The following is an 18,521-nucleotide window of genomic DNA, read 5'->3' as shown; positions in this document are numbered from 1 at the left end:
GCCAGCATAATTTCCTCCCCCATCCCTCAGCATAGGCAAAGGGCCACCTGCAGGAACCAGCACCATGCTAACAGCTGACACTCGCTACCTAACTTGCTCACACCAAGCCTCATCCCCACACACACTCTGTTGGAACCACCCTTCCCAGTCATTCTTGCCTCACTCCCAGTGCTGCAGGTACCCTCCCAAAGAAGACCAGCCCAAACCTGTGCCTGTACCATGTCTACCAACATAGGAGCTCTTCTACATCAGGTCATTACCGTAAAAAACAGGGGAAGTAGCTGAGTTTCCTAACATAGAGCAGGCACAGAGACTTAGACAAAATGAGAAGACAGAGGAATTTGTCCCAAATGAAAAAACAGGACAAGGCCATGGCCTTGAAACAGATATAAGTAACATGTCTGATAGAGAATTTAAAGAAATGATCCTAAAGATACCCATTGGACTTAAGAATGGAAGACATGAGTGAGAACCTTAACACAGAGATAAGTTATAATATATCAGAGATAAAGGGCTCAATAAACAAAAACACAAACATGCATGATGGAATGAACAGCAGGATGGAAGAAGCAGAGGAACAAATTAATGACCTAGAAAACACAGTATTAGAAAGTAATCAAGCTGAACAAAAGAAAAAAAAAAGGATTATGCAAAACAAGAACAGACTTGGGGAACTTAGTGACTCTATCAAACATAAAAACATTCATATTATAGAAGTCCCAGGAGAAAGAAAAGGAGACAAATGATTTATTTAAAGAAATAATAGCTGAAAACCTCCCTAATCAGGTGAATGAAATAGATATCCAGATCCAAGAGGCACAAAGAACTCCCAACAAAATCAACAAAAGCAGATAAACACCAAGACACAACTAAAATGGCAAAATATAGTGATAAGGAAAACAATTTAAAAACAGCAAAACAAAATAAAACAGTTACACACAAGGGAAATCCCATTAGGCTATCAGGGTCTTTTTCAGCAGAAACTTTCCAAGCAAGAAGGGAGTGGCATGATATATTCAAAATGCTGAATAGGAAAAATCTGTAGTCAAGGATACTCTATCCAGCAAGTCTATCATTCAAAATAGAAGATATAAAGAGTTTCCTAGACAAAAACTAAAGCAGTTCATGACCACTAAACCAGCCCTCCAAGAAATATTAAAGAGGATGCTAAGGAAAAATGAAACACCAAAATTGACAGTATGAAAGTGGGAAACACAAAATCAGTATAAATGAATCTTTTTTGTAAAATACCAGCCAAAGAACTCACAAAATTAAAGTATGAAAATAAGACACCATGTACCTAAAGCATGGGGAGGAGAGGAGTAAAGAATGGGTTCAAATTAACTGACCATCTACTTAAGATAGATGGCTATATTCAGAAGATATAACCTAATGGTAACCAAAAATCAAAACCACTAATTAATATGCAAAGAATAAAGAGAAAGAAAGCCAAATATATCACTAAAGAAATCCATCAAATCATGAAAAAGAAAATGACAAGAAAGAACCAGAGAAAATTTTCAGAAAGAACCACAAAACAAGTAATAAAATAGCAATAAATATATATCTATCAATAATTACACTGAATGTAAATGGACTAAATACTTGAATCAATGACGCAGGGTGACAGAATGGATTTTTTTTTTAAAGACTCATCTATACACTGCTTATAAGAGCATTTTTAGTCCTGAAGACACCTGTAGATTGAAAGTGAGAGGATGGACATTTATCATACAAATGAATATCAAAAGAAAGCCAGAGTATCAATACTTATAATGAACAAACTCAACTTTAAAACAAAGACTGTAACAAGAAGTAAAGCACCCAAATACATAAAACAGTTAATAATGAACATAAAGGAATTAATTGATAACAATACAATAAGAGTAGGGGGCATTAACACCCCCACTTACATCAATGGACAGATCAACTAAACAGAAAATTGTCAAGGAAATAATGGCTTTGAATTACACACTGGATCAGCTGAACTTAACAGATATATCTAGAACATTCTATCCTAAAACATCAGAATACACATTCCTTTCAAGTACACATGGAACATTCTGGAGAATAGATCATGTATTAGGCCATAAAACAAGCCTCAACTAATTCAAAAAAGATTAAATTGTACCATACATCTTTTCTGACCACAATGTTATGAAACTAGACATAAACCAGAAGAAAAAATTTGCAATGACCGCAAAGAGATGGAGGTTAAGTAACATACTACTACACACTGAATGTGTCAAATAGGAAATCAAAGAAGAAATAAAAAATACATGGAAACAAATGAAAATGAAAATACATAGGTCTAAAACCTTTGGGATGCAGCAAAAGCAGTCCTAAGAGGGAAGTTTATAGAAAAACAGGCCTACTCAAGAAGAAAGAAAAATCTCAAATAAAAAAACCAAAAAACAAAAAACTAATCTTACACTCAAAGGAGTTAAAGAACAATAAGCAAAACCTAAAGCCAGCAGAAGGAAGGATATAATAAAGATTAGAGCATAAATAAATGATATAGAAACTAAAAAAAAAAAAAAATAGGTCGATGAAATCAGAAGCTGGGTCTTTGAAAAAAATGAATAAAATTGATAAATCACTCTCCAGAATTATCAAAAAAAGGAGAAAGGACACAACTAATAAAATCACAAATGAGCGGGGAGAAATAAAAACCAACACTAACAAAAATACAAATAATTATAACAGTATATTATGGAAAACTATATGCCAGCAAATTAGACAACCTAGAGGAAATGAATAAATTCCTAGAAACATGAAACCTACCAAAACCAAAACAGGAAGAAACAGAAAATATGAGCAGACTGACTACCAGTAACAAAATTAAATCAGTGATCAAAAAACTCCCAACAAACCAAAGTCCAATACCAGATGTCTTCACAGGCAAACTGTACCAAAAATTTAAAGAAGAGTTAAAACCTATTCATCTCAAACTATTCCAAAAAAATACAAGAGTAAGGAAAACTCCTAAATTCACTCTATGAGGCCAGTATTACTGTCATACCAAAAACAAGTAGAGACACCACAAAAAAAAGGCCAATATCTCTAATGAATATGGATCAAAAAAACCTTCAACAAACTACCAGCAAACTAAATCCAACAATACATTTAAAATAAATTTCATATTAAAAATAAATAAAATAAAATTTTAAGATTAAAATAAATAAATAAATAAATAAATAAATGTAAAAATATATAAAAAAGCAATACATTAAAAAATGTTTCACCATGAAAAAAATAATAAAAAAATAAAAAACCATTAACCACAATCAAGTGGGATTTATTCCTGAGTTGCAAGTGTGGTTCAATATTTATAAATCAACCATATGACATATCACATCAATAAGAGAAAGAATAAGAACCATATGATCATTTCAATAGACACACAAAAAAAGCATTTGACAAAGTACAACATCCATTCATAATAAAAACCCTGAACAAAGTAGGTTTAGAGGGAACGTACCTCAACATAATAAAGTCTATTTAGGAAAAACCCACAGCTAACATCATCATCAAAGGGGAAAAACTGAGAGCTTGTCCTCTATGGTCAGGAACAAGACAGAATGTCCACTTTCACCGCTTTTATTCAATATAGTCCTGGAAGTCCTATCCACAGCAATCAGACAACGAAAATAAACAAAAGGCATACAAATTGGTATGGAAGGAGTAAAACTTTCACTATTTGTAGATCGTATGACACTATATATAGAAGGCCAGAAAGATTCCACTAAAAAACAGCTAGAGCTGATAAATGAATTCAGTAAAGTCACAAGATACAAAAATCACCGTACAGAAATCTGTTGCATTTCTATACACAGGGAGGAAGCAGCAGAAAGAGAAATTAATAAATCAACCCCATTTAGAATTGCACCAGAAAACAATAAGATACCTAGAAATAAACGTAACCAAAGAGATAAAAGACCTGTATTCTGAAAACTATAAAATGTTAATGAAAGAAATTGAAGATGACACAAAGAAGTGGAAAGACATTCCATACTTGTGGGTTGGAAAAACACATAGTGTTAAAATGTCTTTACTACCCAAAGTAAGCTAAACATTTAAAGCAATCCCTATCAAAATACCACCAGCATTTTAACGGAGTTAGAACAAACAATCCTAAAATTAGTATGGAACCATGAGAGACCCTGAAGAGCCAAAGCAAACTTGAAAAAGAAAAGCAAAACTAGAGGCATCATAATTCCAGACTTCAGGTTATATTACAAAGCTGTGGTAATCAACACAGTATGGTACTGGTACAAAAGTAGATCAATAGAACAGAATAGAAATCCCATCAATAAATCCACAATTATATGATCAATTAGTCTTCAACAAAGCAGGAAAGAATATCCAATGGAAAAACAATGGTCTCCTCAACAAATGGATAACAAATGATGTTGGGAAAACTAGACAGCAATATGCAGAAGAACGAAACTGGAAAACTTTCTTACACCATATACAAAAGTAAATTCAAGATGGATTAAAGACCTAAATGTGAGACCTGAAACCATAAAAATCCTAGAAGAGAACACAGGCAATAACTTCTTTGACATTGGCCATAGCAACTTTTTTCTAGATAGGTCTCCCGAGGCAAGGGAAACAAAAACAAACATAAATCATTAGGACTACATCAAAAATAAGTAGCTTCAGGGTGTCTGGATGGCTCAGTCAGTAGAGTGTGAGACTTTTGATCTCAGGGTCATGAGATGAAGCCCCACACTGGACATGAAGCCTACTTCAAAAAAAAAAAAAAGTAGTTTTTGCACAGTGAAGGAATCAACAAAACTAAAAGGCAACCTATAAAATGGGAGAAGATATTTGCAGATGACATATCCCATAATGGATTGTATCCAAAATATATGAAGAACTTACAAAAATCAACACATACACACACACACACATATCCAATTAAAAATGGCAGAAGACATAATGGACATTTCTCCAAGGAGGACATACAGATGGCCAAAAGACAAACAAGGGGATGCTCATCATCCCTTGCCATCAGGGAAATGCAAATCAAAACTACAATGGGATATAACCTCACACCTGTCAGAATGGCTACAATCAAAAGCACAAAAAACAAGTGTTGTCAAGGATGTGAAAAAAGGGGAAGCTTCTTACACTGTTGGTGGGAGTATGAACTGATGCAGCCACTGTGGAAAACTGTATGGAAGCTCCTCAAAACGTTAAAAGTAGAACTACCCTGCAATGCAGCAATTGCTTTACTGGGTATTTATCCAAAGCATACAAAAACACTAATTCAAAGGGATACATGCACTCCTATGTTTATAGCAGTATTATTTACAATAGCCAAGATATGGAAGCAGCCCAGGTGTCCATCAATTGATGAATGGATAAAGAAGTGGTTTATATATATAATGGAACATTATTCAGCCATAAAAAAGAAAAAATGCCATTTGTGATGACATGGGTGGAGCTCAAGAGTAGAATACTAAGTGAAATAAGTCATCCAGAGAAAGACAAATACCACATGATGTTACTCATCTGAGTAATTTAATAACAAAACAAATAAGCATAGGGAAAAAGAGAGATAGAGGCAAATAAAGAAGCAGACTCTTAACTACAGAGAACAAGCAGATGTTATCAGAGGGGGTGGGGGTGCAGGGATGGGTGAAATAAGTGATGGGATTAAGGAGTGCACCTGTTGTGATAAGCACCAAGTGATCAAAATAAAAACTTTAAAAATATAATAAAATACATCTGCATGAGTGATCTATGAAATATAAAAAAAGTTGATCAACATTTCTCAAGTGTCTGGAGTTTTAAATACTTTAATTCAATAAATACTGTTCAGAATTTTATATAAAATGCCTATTGAATTACTGACTGGTATGACAGAATGTTCCTCCCACATCCACCTGCTCAATGTCTGGGCCAATTTTTCTTCTCCCAGGTAAATCCAAGATGGTTTACCCCTCCTTACTGTTTTTGAAAATGTATTCCCTGCCAAAGAGCTAACACAACTGTCATATGCTCAATCCTCAGATGTGTGAGTTACATACCTTTTTATATACTTCTCTCAGATAATGGTGAGCATGGCACTGTTTGTTATTATTTTTCAGTTTTAAAATATCTCATGATGAATAAAATAGGATAGTAATAAATAAAAACACATCTGTGAGTATGCACAAATATTTATATCTGTAGTGTACATCCTTAGGTCAAGTGAGTCAGCCTAAGTCCCAAAAGTATGTTGGTAAACCACAAAAATAACACAGAGTTTGTTATTCCCTCTTGCCATTAATCTACAGGAAAAAAATTCCAGTATATTTAGCATGATTAACCTGTACTTAAAATTGTAAAAGACTTTGCCTAAAATTCATTAGGTTCATCTGTTAGACAGCAACACAAAGATGGATACGTAAATAGAACCAAAGGTAGAGGTAGAAATGAAAGAGAAAAATGTAGACACAGACATGAATGCAGACATGGAGACAGAAATAAAGGTAGAAGTAGAAATGATTAAAGAACAAGAGAGAGTGGGGGGATAGGTGAGGATAGACAAAACATACCTGTTGTCCTGGACTAGTCCTGTCAAGGAACCATGTTTATAGAAATCAAGTGCATAAGCATTAAGTGGCATTCTTCTTCCTTGGTTATCAAATATCTTTGACCACAGCACAGGAGCCTGAGTGTGATTGATACCAATTGTGCGCAGAATAACCTAAAGAAATACAACTTTTACTGTTATTTATGTATAAAGGAAGTTAATGCTTTCTTATATTGTGCTTTGTAGTTCTTTTCCTTAATCAACATTTTTGAAGCATACTCTTCATGGTGAAGGAAGAGGGTGTCTTTCATACACACTGGTTTGTTGCTGTCCTAAGTACACCCAGATAATAGTACCTATGAACACTGTTAACCTCACAGCATACTCTTGGCAATTTCAACCTTCTAACCAGTAGAATAATAACAAGACTCACTAGGAAATAAAAGCTAATTAAAATTTTTTTCATTATCCTAATTTGTACAGGAGATACTTTGTAAAGAGAGTATCAGAGAACTGGTGCCTTGTTTAAGAGAAGAGTTCAATTGAACTCTAACAATTGTTAGAACACAATTACCAGAATAAAAAGGAAAGGGAGAAAGATGTAGGGGGATAAGAGAAGAAGGAGGAGAAGGAGAAGGAGGAGAAAGAGAAGGAAAAGAAGGAGGAGGGGGAGGAGGAGGAGGAGGAAGAGGAGGAGGAGGACGAAGAGGAAGAAGAAAGAAAGAAAGAAAGAAAGAAAGAAAGAAAGAAAGAAAGAAGACGACAATGAGGAGGAGGAGGAGGAACAGGAGGGGAGGAAGGAGATGAAGAAGGAAAAATAAAGAAGGAGGAGGAGGAGGAGGAGAGGGAGGAGGAGGAAGAAGAAAGGAGAAGGAGAAGAAACAGAAGAAAGGGAAGGAAGAGAAGGAAGAGGAGGAGGTGGAGGGAAAGGAGGAGGAAAAGGAAGAAAAAGAAGAGGAAGAAGAAGAAGGAGGAGGACGAGGAGAAGAAGGGGAGGAGGAGGATGAGGAGGAGAAGTAAGAGAAAGAGGAAGAGGATGAAGAAGGGGAGGAGAAGGAGGAAGGGGAGGAAGAGGAGGGTGAGGAGGAGGGTGAGGAGGAGGAGGAAGAGGAGACAGAGGAGAAGGAAGTAAACACGCCAATAGCTTTTGATGTCTGCTCATTTTTTGAAAACTGTATAGGGTCAACAGGAAATCTAATATATTAATCAGTAAAACTACTTTCTAAAATAATATGGTAGTAGCTTGGGAAGCTCTTTTATTATTAAGAGTTTTGGAATATTCTTGGGGCACCTGGGTGGCTCAGTCGGTTAAGCATCAGATTCTTGATTTTAGCCCAGGTCATGATCTCATGGTTCATGAGTTTGAGCCTGCCATCAAGGCTCTGTGGTGATGGTTCAGAGCCTGTTTGGGATTCTCTCTTACCCTCTCTCTCAGCCTTCCCCCAACTTGTTCTCTATCTCTCTCCCAAAATAAATAAATAATTTTAAAAAAAGAGTTCTTGGATATTCTTATTCCATTATGATCCAGAAGACAGTTTTGACTGCAAAAATCCAGAAGATTTACATTCAAGGGAAAATGCTGCACATGTATACCAGAAATTTGCAGCAGCCCTGTTTGTAACAGTAAAGACTAGAAAAAAACACAAACAGCTTTTAATAGGAAAATAGATCAATGGGTTTTTTATATTCACACTCTGAAATATTATGAAGTAATAAAAATAAAATTGAGTTTCACATGACAATATGAATGAAACTTAGGGGCAACAGCGTTGAGTGCAAAAAAGAAAACAAAACAGCAAAAAACAACATTCTGGAAACTATGGAAACTTTTCATAAAATCAAAAGCAGCAAATATAAAAAGTGACTTTACAATATTATATTTTTAAAAGGAGCATTAAAAACACAAAAGCATTTTAAAAGGAGCATTAAAATTTTGGATAATTGCCACCGGGGGAAAGGGGAGAAGCAAGGGAATAAAATGGAAGAGGAGCACGTAGATCCTGAGTCCATGGGTGTTCATTTTAGTTTTATGCTTTATACCTTATCTCTATGCTATTTAAAGACATTGAGCATAAATATTTAGTATTAAACTAAAATCTAACAAACAATAAAAGCTAAATATGCTTTGAGAGGTTATAACTTACACTAGGAAAGTAAATTTGCATAAAGTGAGTTGGGTAAGGCAAAGGGCATGTTGCCATCATGAAATACTCTGAAAATATCCATCAGTTCAAGATGCTACAAAATAGAAGAAATAAAACTGGCCTCCTCTCTCTAGTACACCACCAGGAACAACAATGAGTCTGAATTAGTTCATGCTCTGTACCTTAAAGATCTCTTCTAATTGACGGTGACTGTGTGGCAATAAGACACAGACATTATACCCTATTATAACTGTATTCATGCCCTCCAAAACCCCAAGGAAAATTTTGCATATGGCAAGGAAACAGAAGTTAATGGTACATACTGATCGTAAGTTAGATTGATCATAAAATAGAGAAAAGGGAAAATTATGTCTTGTTAAAATGTCTGGTTTTCAATGTTATTAGCTATAAACTTCTTACGGAAGTAATTAATTGTTTATGATTCTAGAAATAAAATACAGGGGAAAGAAACAAGCTTCATAAAATCTTACAAGCTAAAGTTCAATCCTCTATTATTTCCATGCCAGAATTTCACATTCCTCCACAATCTGTAAGACACCACTCACATGAGGGTAAAGCCCTATAGCACTAGCCTCAAAGAGCTTCACATAATACCAAGAGCAGTAGTTTCTAATTCATTTTTGAACTATATACCTTTTCGGTAAAAAAAAAAAATCCTTTCCCATCTCTTCTTTCATTAATGTTTTTCTCTCATCTTATAAAACAGAAAGTCTCCTCAAACTTGCTATGGTACATTTCCTTGGGGTTTGAAAACGTACAGACTACCAACAAAGAGCAATACGGCTTTCTTATCAAGAAAATGGATGACTTTACAGACTAAGTTAAAAATACTTTTTTTCTTTTAAATTAGGTTGTTTCCAACTATTTGAATTCAACAATATTAAAGTGGATCTAATTAAGCTATTCATTAAGAGCACATTCAAAATATATTTGTGATAATAGATTGCTAGGTGATTTGGCACAAACTCGGAAGGAATTAGAAGAATTGTATACCACTGTTATAACAAAAGTTGCTCCGTTCTGAGCTACTTATCTATTTGAATAAGGTTTCTCAGAATTCAAATTAAGATTTAATTCTGGAACTCCGTCTCATTCTAAAAATAAGTAAATATTCATCCTCAGTTGTATGGACTAATTTTAAAAGAAATAGCTTCGTCCATCCCATTCGTATATACATTTCTAATACAATATTAATTTTATTCTTAGCAATGCTTCTCAAAATTTGTATTATATTTAAGTTTCTGTAATAAACAGGAAATAACCATTAAACTGAAATTGCATACTATTTAAGCTAAGAAACGTGTCAGGTAGGGTGACTTCATGTTTAAAAATATATTACATTAAGGTAAAATTATGTAGGGGAAGGTACAATCTAAATACAAGAGAAAAGATCTATGCCATATTTGAGATTGTTAAAAATTTTATTCTTGACTGCTTTTAGCTGTACAATTATGGTTATTCAAATGCTTCAGTATTCATATTCTTTTTTATGTATTAAAATGATATGATGGCTTTATTTTAATTTAGCAATGTTTATCTAAAGCTGGAAATTATATCATCAGAAATTATTTGAATTTATGATTAAAATGCATGTGTCGACTTAAAATGCACAAGGGTCTATTTAGGTTTTCAAAATTCTTTTAAGTGATACTGGACTATTTTACATAATAGGGGACTATCTGATTTTGGACTAGGATGGAGTTTTGACACTAGTGTTAAACCATAATATCAAATGTAACAAAGTTTTTTTCTTCTCAAACCTTGTGTTAAAATATAAATTAAATTTCTACGAGTTTATTCCAACATTAAATGGGTTGTCCAGCATATTCCCAAGGTGTCTAGTTCTTTGCACTGCATTTTGGACACTAGTGATCTTGAATATATATGGCATTGACAGCATCTATAACAATACTGGGAAAGCTTGAAGATAGTTTTATATGCTCTTTTCATGGCAAACTTGCACCAATCTACAAAGAGAGAAGGGAAGTGGTATTACTGGGAATTCTGCATAATGGAGCAGGGTCCCTCAGGCCAACATTGAAAAGCTGAAATCATACTGGCCTCAAAAGTGACATTTCCTGGATAATTCTGATCATACACCTGAAATTTTTTTTCAATCTGAGATATTTGAATCCTTTCTAAATAGCCTAGAATATAAGTCCAATTCTTTCTCCTTTTTAAAAACACTTTTAAATGTTTGTTTATTTTTGAGACAGAGAGAGAGAGAAAGTGCAGGGGAGGGGCACAGACAGAAGGAGACACAGAATCCAAAGCAGGCTCCAGGCCCTGAGCTATCAGCACAGAGCCCGATGCGGGGCTCGAACTCAAGCACTGGAAGATCATGACCTGAGCTGAAGTCAGATGCTTAACCGACCGAGCCACCCAGGTGCTCCAATCCAACTCTTTCTTAAGGATCTTTTATTTATAAACCCCATTTCCACTTACATGGTTTGGAGTATTTGGCTGAAACAAATCACCATCAGAGTTTCCAGAGAGGCAAGCAAATGGAGAAATAGCTACTCTTCCTTCCTTGCAGTTCATCAAGTGAGACACAAGTTGGGAATCCTCACATTCTTTTCCTGTGAAATCTTGCCATAACAGGTTGGGATAGATTAATTTTTAAAAATCAGACAAACTGTTAAGCTTTATGCACCTATACTAGACCATGCTGCATATGGAGTCCTTCAACTTTCCAGGACTGACATCAGACTGAGATACATCACATAAAGTGAGTGGTACATCTGACATAAAGTGAACAGCACAGAATTCATTCAATAAATGTTAGCTATCAATATAATTATCAATATAACATTTTGCATACTTCAGTTCCTTGACCACCAAGTAATAAAAGACTACATTTAAATTGCATAATCTTTTAACATAGAATTACTGTTATTACCTTGGTGCTTTTTCCTACTGAACTCAGACATGGCCTCAGAATCCTTCCAAGACTGGGTGTTCCAAGAGACCACGATTAGTAGGTTTGAGAATGGTATGTGAGAAGAAATATTCTTTCCATTCTTACTCTTAAAAAGCACCAGATTATGCATTCAGTGTTCACTCTAATTTGCAATGAAGGCAGAATATTCATGCACTCCTATTTTGTCTCCTCTGGGATGCTTACAATGCTTCACTGTTGTCTGCTTTTGTTCATGCTGCTCCCACTTTAATAGGGCCCAGGAAGCTATGGGCCCTGCTTCCTTAACTTTTTCCCAGTTGAGGAGTTACGGTATAGTGAAACTAGGAAATTACTACTCATGGCTCAACTCTTTTCCTTTATCCCAGTCAGTTTTTCCTGTTTACTTTCCCCTAGAAGATTTCTATCCAATAGCTTATGAAAAATAACAGCAAAGATTAATGTGTATACTATGTGCTTAGCACTGTTTTAAGCTATTCACATATATTAACTGAATTACTTAAAGATCACCCAGACTAGGTAGGTAATGTTATTTTCTTTTTTATATATTTTTTGAGAAAATGGAGGCATGAATATGAACTCATTTGCCCAAGGTCTCACTGCTAATAGCAGCAGAGCCAGAGTTTGGACCCAGGCAATCTGCCAAGAGTCTATGTTCATGAACACTACACATATTTCCTCTCAAGAAAACAAGTGACAGAATAGTCTCTTGTTTCTCTTCATCTTACAGATGTCCTTAATGCATGTGCCAGGCTTGCCCCAAAAGCAACCTTTAATCAAGATGGGTTTACAAATGACTCTATTTAATTTTATTCTCCATTACCCTTCTGACTTGTAATAATCAAGAGCTTCTTTCTTTGGAAAGTAGAAAGAATCCCCTTATTTTAAGGCAGACTGATATTTCCCAGGCTCTACCCTTCCTCTGGGAAAAATATTCTTAGAAAAATTACTTTTTCTTTCTAATCCACAATGGGGCTAGGATATACTTACTTATTTTTGACAATGGGAGTTGATATTCCTGTTTCATATCAGCCAATTTAGAAACACTTAGTAGGAAGGAGGCGAAGTCTTTTGTAACGTTCATGTTATACTCATGTAAAGCATCATTAAAATCCTCAGGAAGATCCTCAAGGAACACCTAAGTCAGCAAGAAGATCATTAAGAACACCTAAAGGCCAACTATTTTTCAGAAAGATCTATATATCTTTCTCAAAAACTGAAACTCTGGAAGAATGGCAAAGAACACCGCAATATAATTCTGTAGTTACCTATTTATTCAACAATGTAACTGCTTCATTCCTTCATCTGTGAAATTAAGGTAAAGTTCATTTTTTGTTTCTACATGCATTTATAAAAACCAATACCCTCACTCTCAAAAATCTGCTTTCACACTACTTAATCGACACCCTCTTTATAAAAATTTTTTTAAGTTTTTATTTAAATTCTAGTTAGTTAACGTAAAGTGTTATATTAGTTTCAGGTGTGCAATTTAGTAATTCAACTCTTTTGTAAAATACCGGGTGTTCATCACAAGTGCAGTCCCTAGTCCCCATCATCTGTTGCACCCATCCCTCCACACACCTGCCCTCTGGTAACCATCAGTGTGTTCTGTATAGTTTGGAGTCTGTTTCTCCAAACTCTTTCTCTTTCCCCCCTTTGACACTTCTTTTACATTAGACTTCTGAATATTTCAAAGAATCTAGTAACATGTTTCGAGAGCAAACAACAACAAAAAGTACACTTGCATGCCTGGAATAACTCTCACTTGGTTGGGAAGGTTTTCAAAACCTCACCGGATTCATTTTGTCAATATTTTGTTAATTATTCTTGCACCTACATTCATAAAAGAGATGCATCTATAGTTTTCCTTGTTATAATGTCCTTGTAGGGTTTTGGTATGAATTTTAGGTTTTTCTCCCCAAAAAAAGTGTGTATCCTCTAGAAGAGTTTGTGAAAAATTGGTGGTATTCATTGAATGTTTGAAAGAATTCTCCAATGAAATCACCTGGGCCTGTTTTTGTTTGTTCATTTGTTTTGTTTTCATGGAGATTTTTAAAAACAATTGATCACATTTCTTTGGTACCAGACACTGAGGACTTTTTATATCTTCCTTGGTCAGTTTGGTAAAGTTGCATTTTCTAGGAATTTTCCCTTTTTGTACAAATAGCCAGATGTCTTGGCATAAATCATTCATAATATCCCCCTTTTGTTCTTTTTGATGACCGAAGTAAGATCTGTAGTAATGTCCCATTTTCCTTCCTGATATTTGTAAAATTTACCTTAAGTTAGATTTTCTATTTCATTTGTTTGGTTTCCCAGCTTCTTAAGTTGAAAATTAAATCATTGATTTTTTTTTCAGCTTCTATTCTTTCCTACAATATGATTATAAGGCTATAAATTTCCCTACAATCACTGAATGAATTGCATCTTGTATGTGTATGCTTCTTTCACTATTTAATTAAAATATTTTATAATTTCCATTTTATTTTTGTCCTATATGTATTTTTCTTATTTTAATTTTTTAATTTTCTTTTTTAAGGAATTTAATTTATGCCCAAGATGTATTTTATCATAGTAAACATTACAAGTACAATTTTTTTTTAATTTTTTTTAACGTTTATTTACTTTGAGACAGAGAGAGACGGAGCATGAACGGGGCAGGGGCAGAGAGAGAGAGGGAGACACAGAACCGGAAGCAGGCTCCAGGCTCTGAGCCATCAGCCCAGAGCCCAATGCGGGGCTCGAACTCACTGAACATGAGATCATGACCTGAGCTGAAGTCGGAAGCTTAACCGACTGAGCCACCCAGGCGCCCCAAATTTTTTTTTTTAAATCAAATAGTGTTAAAAGGCTTACAACTACATCAGGTCTCTGTATTATACCCATGCTTTCAGTCTCAGAACCATGTTAACTCTTTTGCTATTTCTTCTGATGTCCTACATGTATTTGGAAATGAATCTGTTAATTTTCAGACACTTAAGGTGTTTCTGATTCTTCTGGTATTGATCTGGCATTTTCTGACCTGGCATTTACTTTCAAACTTTCTTGGACTATATAGCTAAGATGTGATTTGTATAAACAGCATATAATTGTGGGGTTTTTTTTCCTTAATACAATCTAAAAATGTTAGTATTTTATGTGATGCATTTAGCACATATATATTCAATGTAGTTACTTACACAGTTGAGTTTATATATACTATTTTAGTATTCGGTTTCTATCTTGACTATATATTATATATTATTTTCTCTGTTCTTGTCTTTTTTTTATCAGTTTTTCTTCTATCATCATTTATTTGTGCATTATTTTGCTAATCTTTATGCCCAGAGATTACAAAATACATCTTTAATTTACATGACTCTTAATACTGCAAGAACCTTAAAATATTCAAATATATTTACTCTTCCCAACACCTGCATTATAAATGTCATGCATTTTAGTTATGTATATATATTATAAATTTATTATAACATATTACAATTATTTTTAGGTACAGTAGATATTATCTACCCACACATTATCCTTTCTAGTGCACTTCATGCCCTGTTATATTTTCAAGTTTCCCAAGTTTAGATTTTTTGTTTACCTAAGGCATATATTTCTTTTAGCACATACACAAAAACTATTAGAACTGATAAGCAATATTAGCAAAGTTGCAGGATACAAAATCAACATAAAAAAATTTGTGTTTCTGTACATTAAGTATTTGAAAAGAAAATTAGGGCAATCTCATTTACAATAGCATCAAAGGAATAAAATATTTAGGAATAAGCTTAACCAAGGAGATGAAAGGTCTCTACACTAAAAGCTATAAAACACTGAAAGAAATTATAGGGGACACAAATAATGGAAAGGCATTCCATGTTCATAAATTGAAAGAATAATTACTATTAAGATGACAAAACTATCCAAAGTGACCTACAGATTCATTATAATTCTTACCAAAATCCCATGGCATTTTTTACAGAAATAGAAAAATAATCCCAAAATTCATACAGAATCATAAAACACCCTGAATAGTCAAAATGACCTTGAGGGGAAAATAAAACAAAGCCAGAGGCATCACCATTTCTAATTTCAGAATATACATCAAAGCCACAGTATCAAAACAGTATGGTACCAGCATAATGAAAGACATATAGACTAATGGAACAGAATAGAGTCCAGAAATAAATCCATGTATATGGTCGGCAGCTCTTTCACAAGGGTGCCAAGAACACACAGTGGGGAAAGGATAGTTTCTTCAGGCAAAATTTGATATACACATATAAAAGAATGAAACTGACCTTTACCATACACTGTACATAAAAATAAACTCAAATGGATTAAAGGCTTAAAGAAGACCTGAAACTATAAAATTCATAGAAGAAAATATAAGGACATGGGTCTTGGAATTTTTTGTTTGTTTGTTTTGTTTTTTATGACACAAGAAGCATAGGCAACAAAAATGAAAATAAACAAGTAGGACTATATCAAACTAGAAAGCTTCTGTACAGCAAATAATAATAATAATAATAATAATAATAAAGCAAAAAGGAATTTCCAGAATGAGAGAAAATATTTCTAAGCCATCTATCCGATAAGGGGATAATATCCAAAATATATAAGAATATTCTATAACTTAAGAGCAAAAAAAAAAGGGGGAGTAAAGGACATGAATAGACACTTCCCCAAAGAAAACATGCAAATGGCCACCATATATATTAAGTCACTCAACTTTTAATGATGGGTATTATCAAAAAATCAAAAGATAAGTGTTGAGGGGAATATAGAAAAGTTAGAATTCCTATACACTCTTGGTTGCAATGTAAAGCGGTACAGCCACTATGGAAAAAATTTGAAGGTTTCTTCAAAAATTAAAAATAGAACCATATGATCCAGTCATCCCATTTTGAAGTATATATCCAAAATAATTGAAATAAAGATTTTGAAGAGATGTATGTACCCCCATGTTTACTGCAACATTATTCACAACAGGCAAGATATGGAAACAACCCAAGGTCCATCAACCGATGAGTAGATAATTTAATATGGAATATACCTACAGTAGAATATTATTCCATCTTAAAATGGGAGGAAATCTGGGGCACCTGGGCGGCTCAGTCAGTTAAACATCAAACTCTTGATTTCGACTCAGGTCATGATCTTATGGTTTGTGAAATTGAGCCCCATGTCAGGCTCTGTGCTGAGAGCACAAAGCCTACTTGGGCTCCCTCTTTCTGCCCCTCCCCTGCTCTCTCTCAAAATAAATAAAAAACATTAAAAAAAAAAAAGAAGGAAAATTTTCTATTTGCAATAACATGGATGAACCTAGAGGATATTATGCCAAGTAAAATAAGCCAGTTGTAGAAGGACAAATACTTCATGATTTCACGTATTTGGAAATTATACCTTATAAATTTTTATATTCCATTTATATCTTAAATAGTCAAACTCACAGAAGCAGAGAACAGAACGGTGATTGCAAGGGCCTAAAGAAATGGGGAATTGTTTTTCATTGGATATGACATTTCTGTTATACAAGATAAGTAAATTCTAGAGATCTGCTGTACAACAAACTACCTATAGTTAACAATACAATACTGTGCACTTTAAAATACAAGAGGATAAACATCATGTTAAGTGTTCCTACCAAAAAAACAAACAAACAAACAAAAAACACCCCACACACTAGGAAGTTTGGGGATGTGATGAATGTATTTAGTACTTTGGTTATAGTAATGATATCATGGGTATATGCATATGTCCAAACACATTAAGATGTATACATTAATCGTGTGCAATTCTTTGTATGTCAATTATACTTCAATAACAATAAAGCTAAAAAAATAAGGTAGATATATGCATATCTTCCTGATATTAATTCAATCACAATATATTTACCCTATTTTAAACTATATTTAAAATATATGTACATATTTCTGTATGAAAATAGAGTAGGATGAAATTTTTGCCCATCTTCTTCTAGCTTCCATTATTTTGGTTAAAAAGTTGGCCTTCAATCTTATTGCTTTTTTTTCAAGGAAATGTCTATTTCAGCTCTAGCCACTTTATGATTTTCTCTCTTTTTTTGACTTTGAGTAGTTTTTGTTTAATATTTCTTTATATTTACCCTTCTTGAATTTGACTTATAAGCTTTTGAAACTATGGAGTGCTATCTTTTATCAGCTTTGGAAAACTCCAAGTTAATTAGTTTTGAATACTCTTCTGCCATTTTTCTCCCTCCTCTTCTTAGGGGACTCCCATTACATAACATTAAACATTTTGAATGTGATCTATAATTCTCTTATGCTATCTGCCTTTATTTTAATTTTTTCTCTTTGTTACCATTTGGATACTTTCTATTGAGTTGTCAGCTCATTGATTCTTTCTTCTGATATATATATTCTGATCAGATATATTTTTCAATTCTTAAGTCTCCATTTAATTATCTGAGAAAGGGTGCCTGGGTGGCTCAGTTGGTTAAGCATCCAGCTCTTGACTTCAGCTCGGGTCCTTATCTCACAGTTGTGAGATCGAGTTCGGCATCAGACTCTACACAGAGCGTGAAGCCTGCTTGGGATTCTCTCTCTTCCTCTCTCTCTGTCCCTCCCCAGCTCATGCACTCTCTACATAAATAAACAAATATTAAAAAATTATCAGATAAAATTCTAATTATATGGTGAAAATCTCCATCTTTCTGAATTTTGTCTATCACTTCTCCTATTTTAACATATTAACCATACTTATATTCTTTGTCTCTTAACTCCAGTATCTGAATCATCTCTGTGTGTACTACTATTGCCTGCTTTTCTTCCTGCCATCTGGCCATATGTTCTTGCTTATTCACTTTTTTAGTTTTGTAGCTTTTTTTTCACCAGAAATTGTTTATTAAAGGACCTGGTAGGCTGATGTCATCTTCCACCAGAGTGAG

General features: G+C 34.1%; 1 protein-coding gene across 1 annotated transcript in view; it reads right to left on the bottom strand.

Annotated features, from left to right (window-relative positions):
* Positions 1-18,521, bottom strand: part of LOC122217724 (probable ATP-dependent RNA helicase DDX60) — a 185,359-nt gene that overhangs the window by 11,678 nt on the left and 155,160 nt on the right. The window contains exons 37-39 of the mRNA XM_042935122.1: positions 12,599-12,746; positions 11,137-11,279; positions 6,549-6,700 (exon numbers count right to left, since the gene is read on the bottom strand). Coding sequence (XP_042791056.1) covers positions 6,549-6,700; positions 11,137-11,279; positions 12,599-12,746 — 443 coding nt within the window. The remainder of the gene's footprint in view (positions 1-6,548; positions 6,701-11,136; positions 11,280-12,598; positions 12,747-18,521) is intronic.

Source organism: Panthera leo, chromosome B1, assembly GCF_018350215.1.
Source record: "Panthera leo isolate Ple1 chromosome B1, P.leo_Ple1_pat1.1, whole genome shotgun sequence".
Taxonomy (NCBI): Eukaryota; Metazoa; Chordata; class Mammalia; order Carnivora; family Felidae; genus Panthera; species Panthera leo.
The sequence above is the reverse complement of the archived record's forward strand: the minus strand, read 5'-3'. Positions and strand labels throughout refer to the sequence as shown.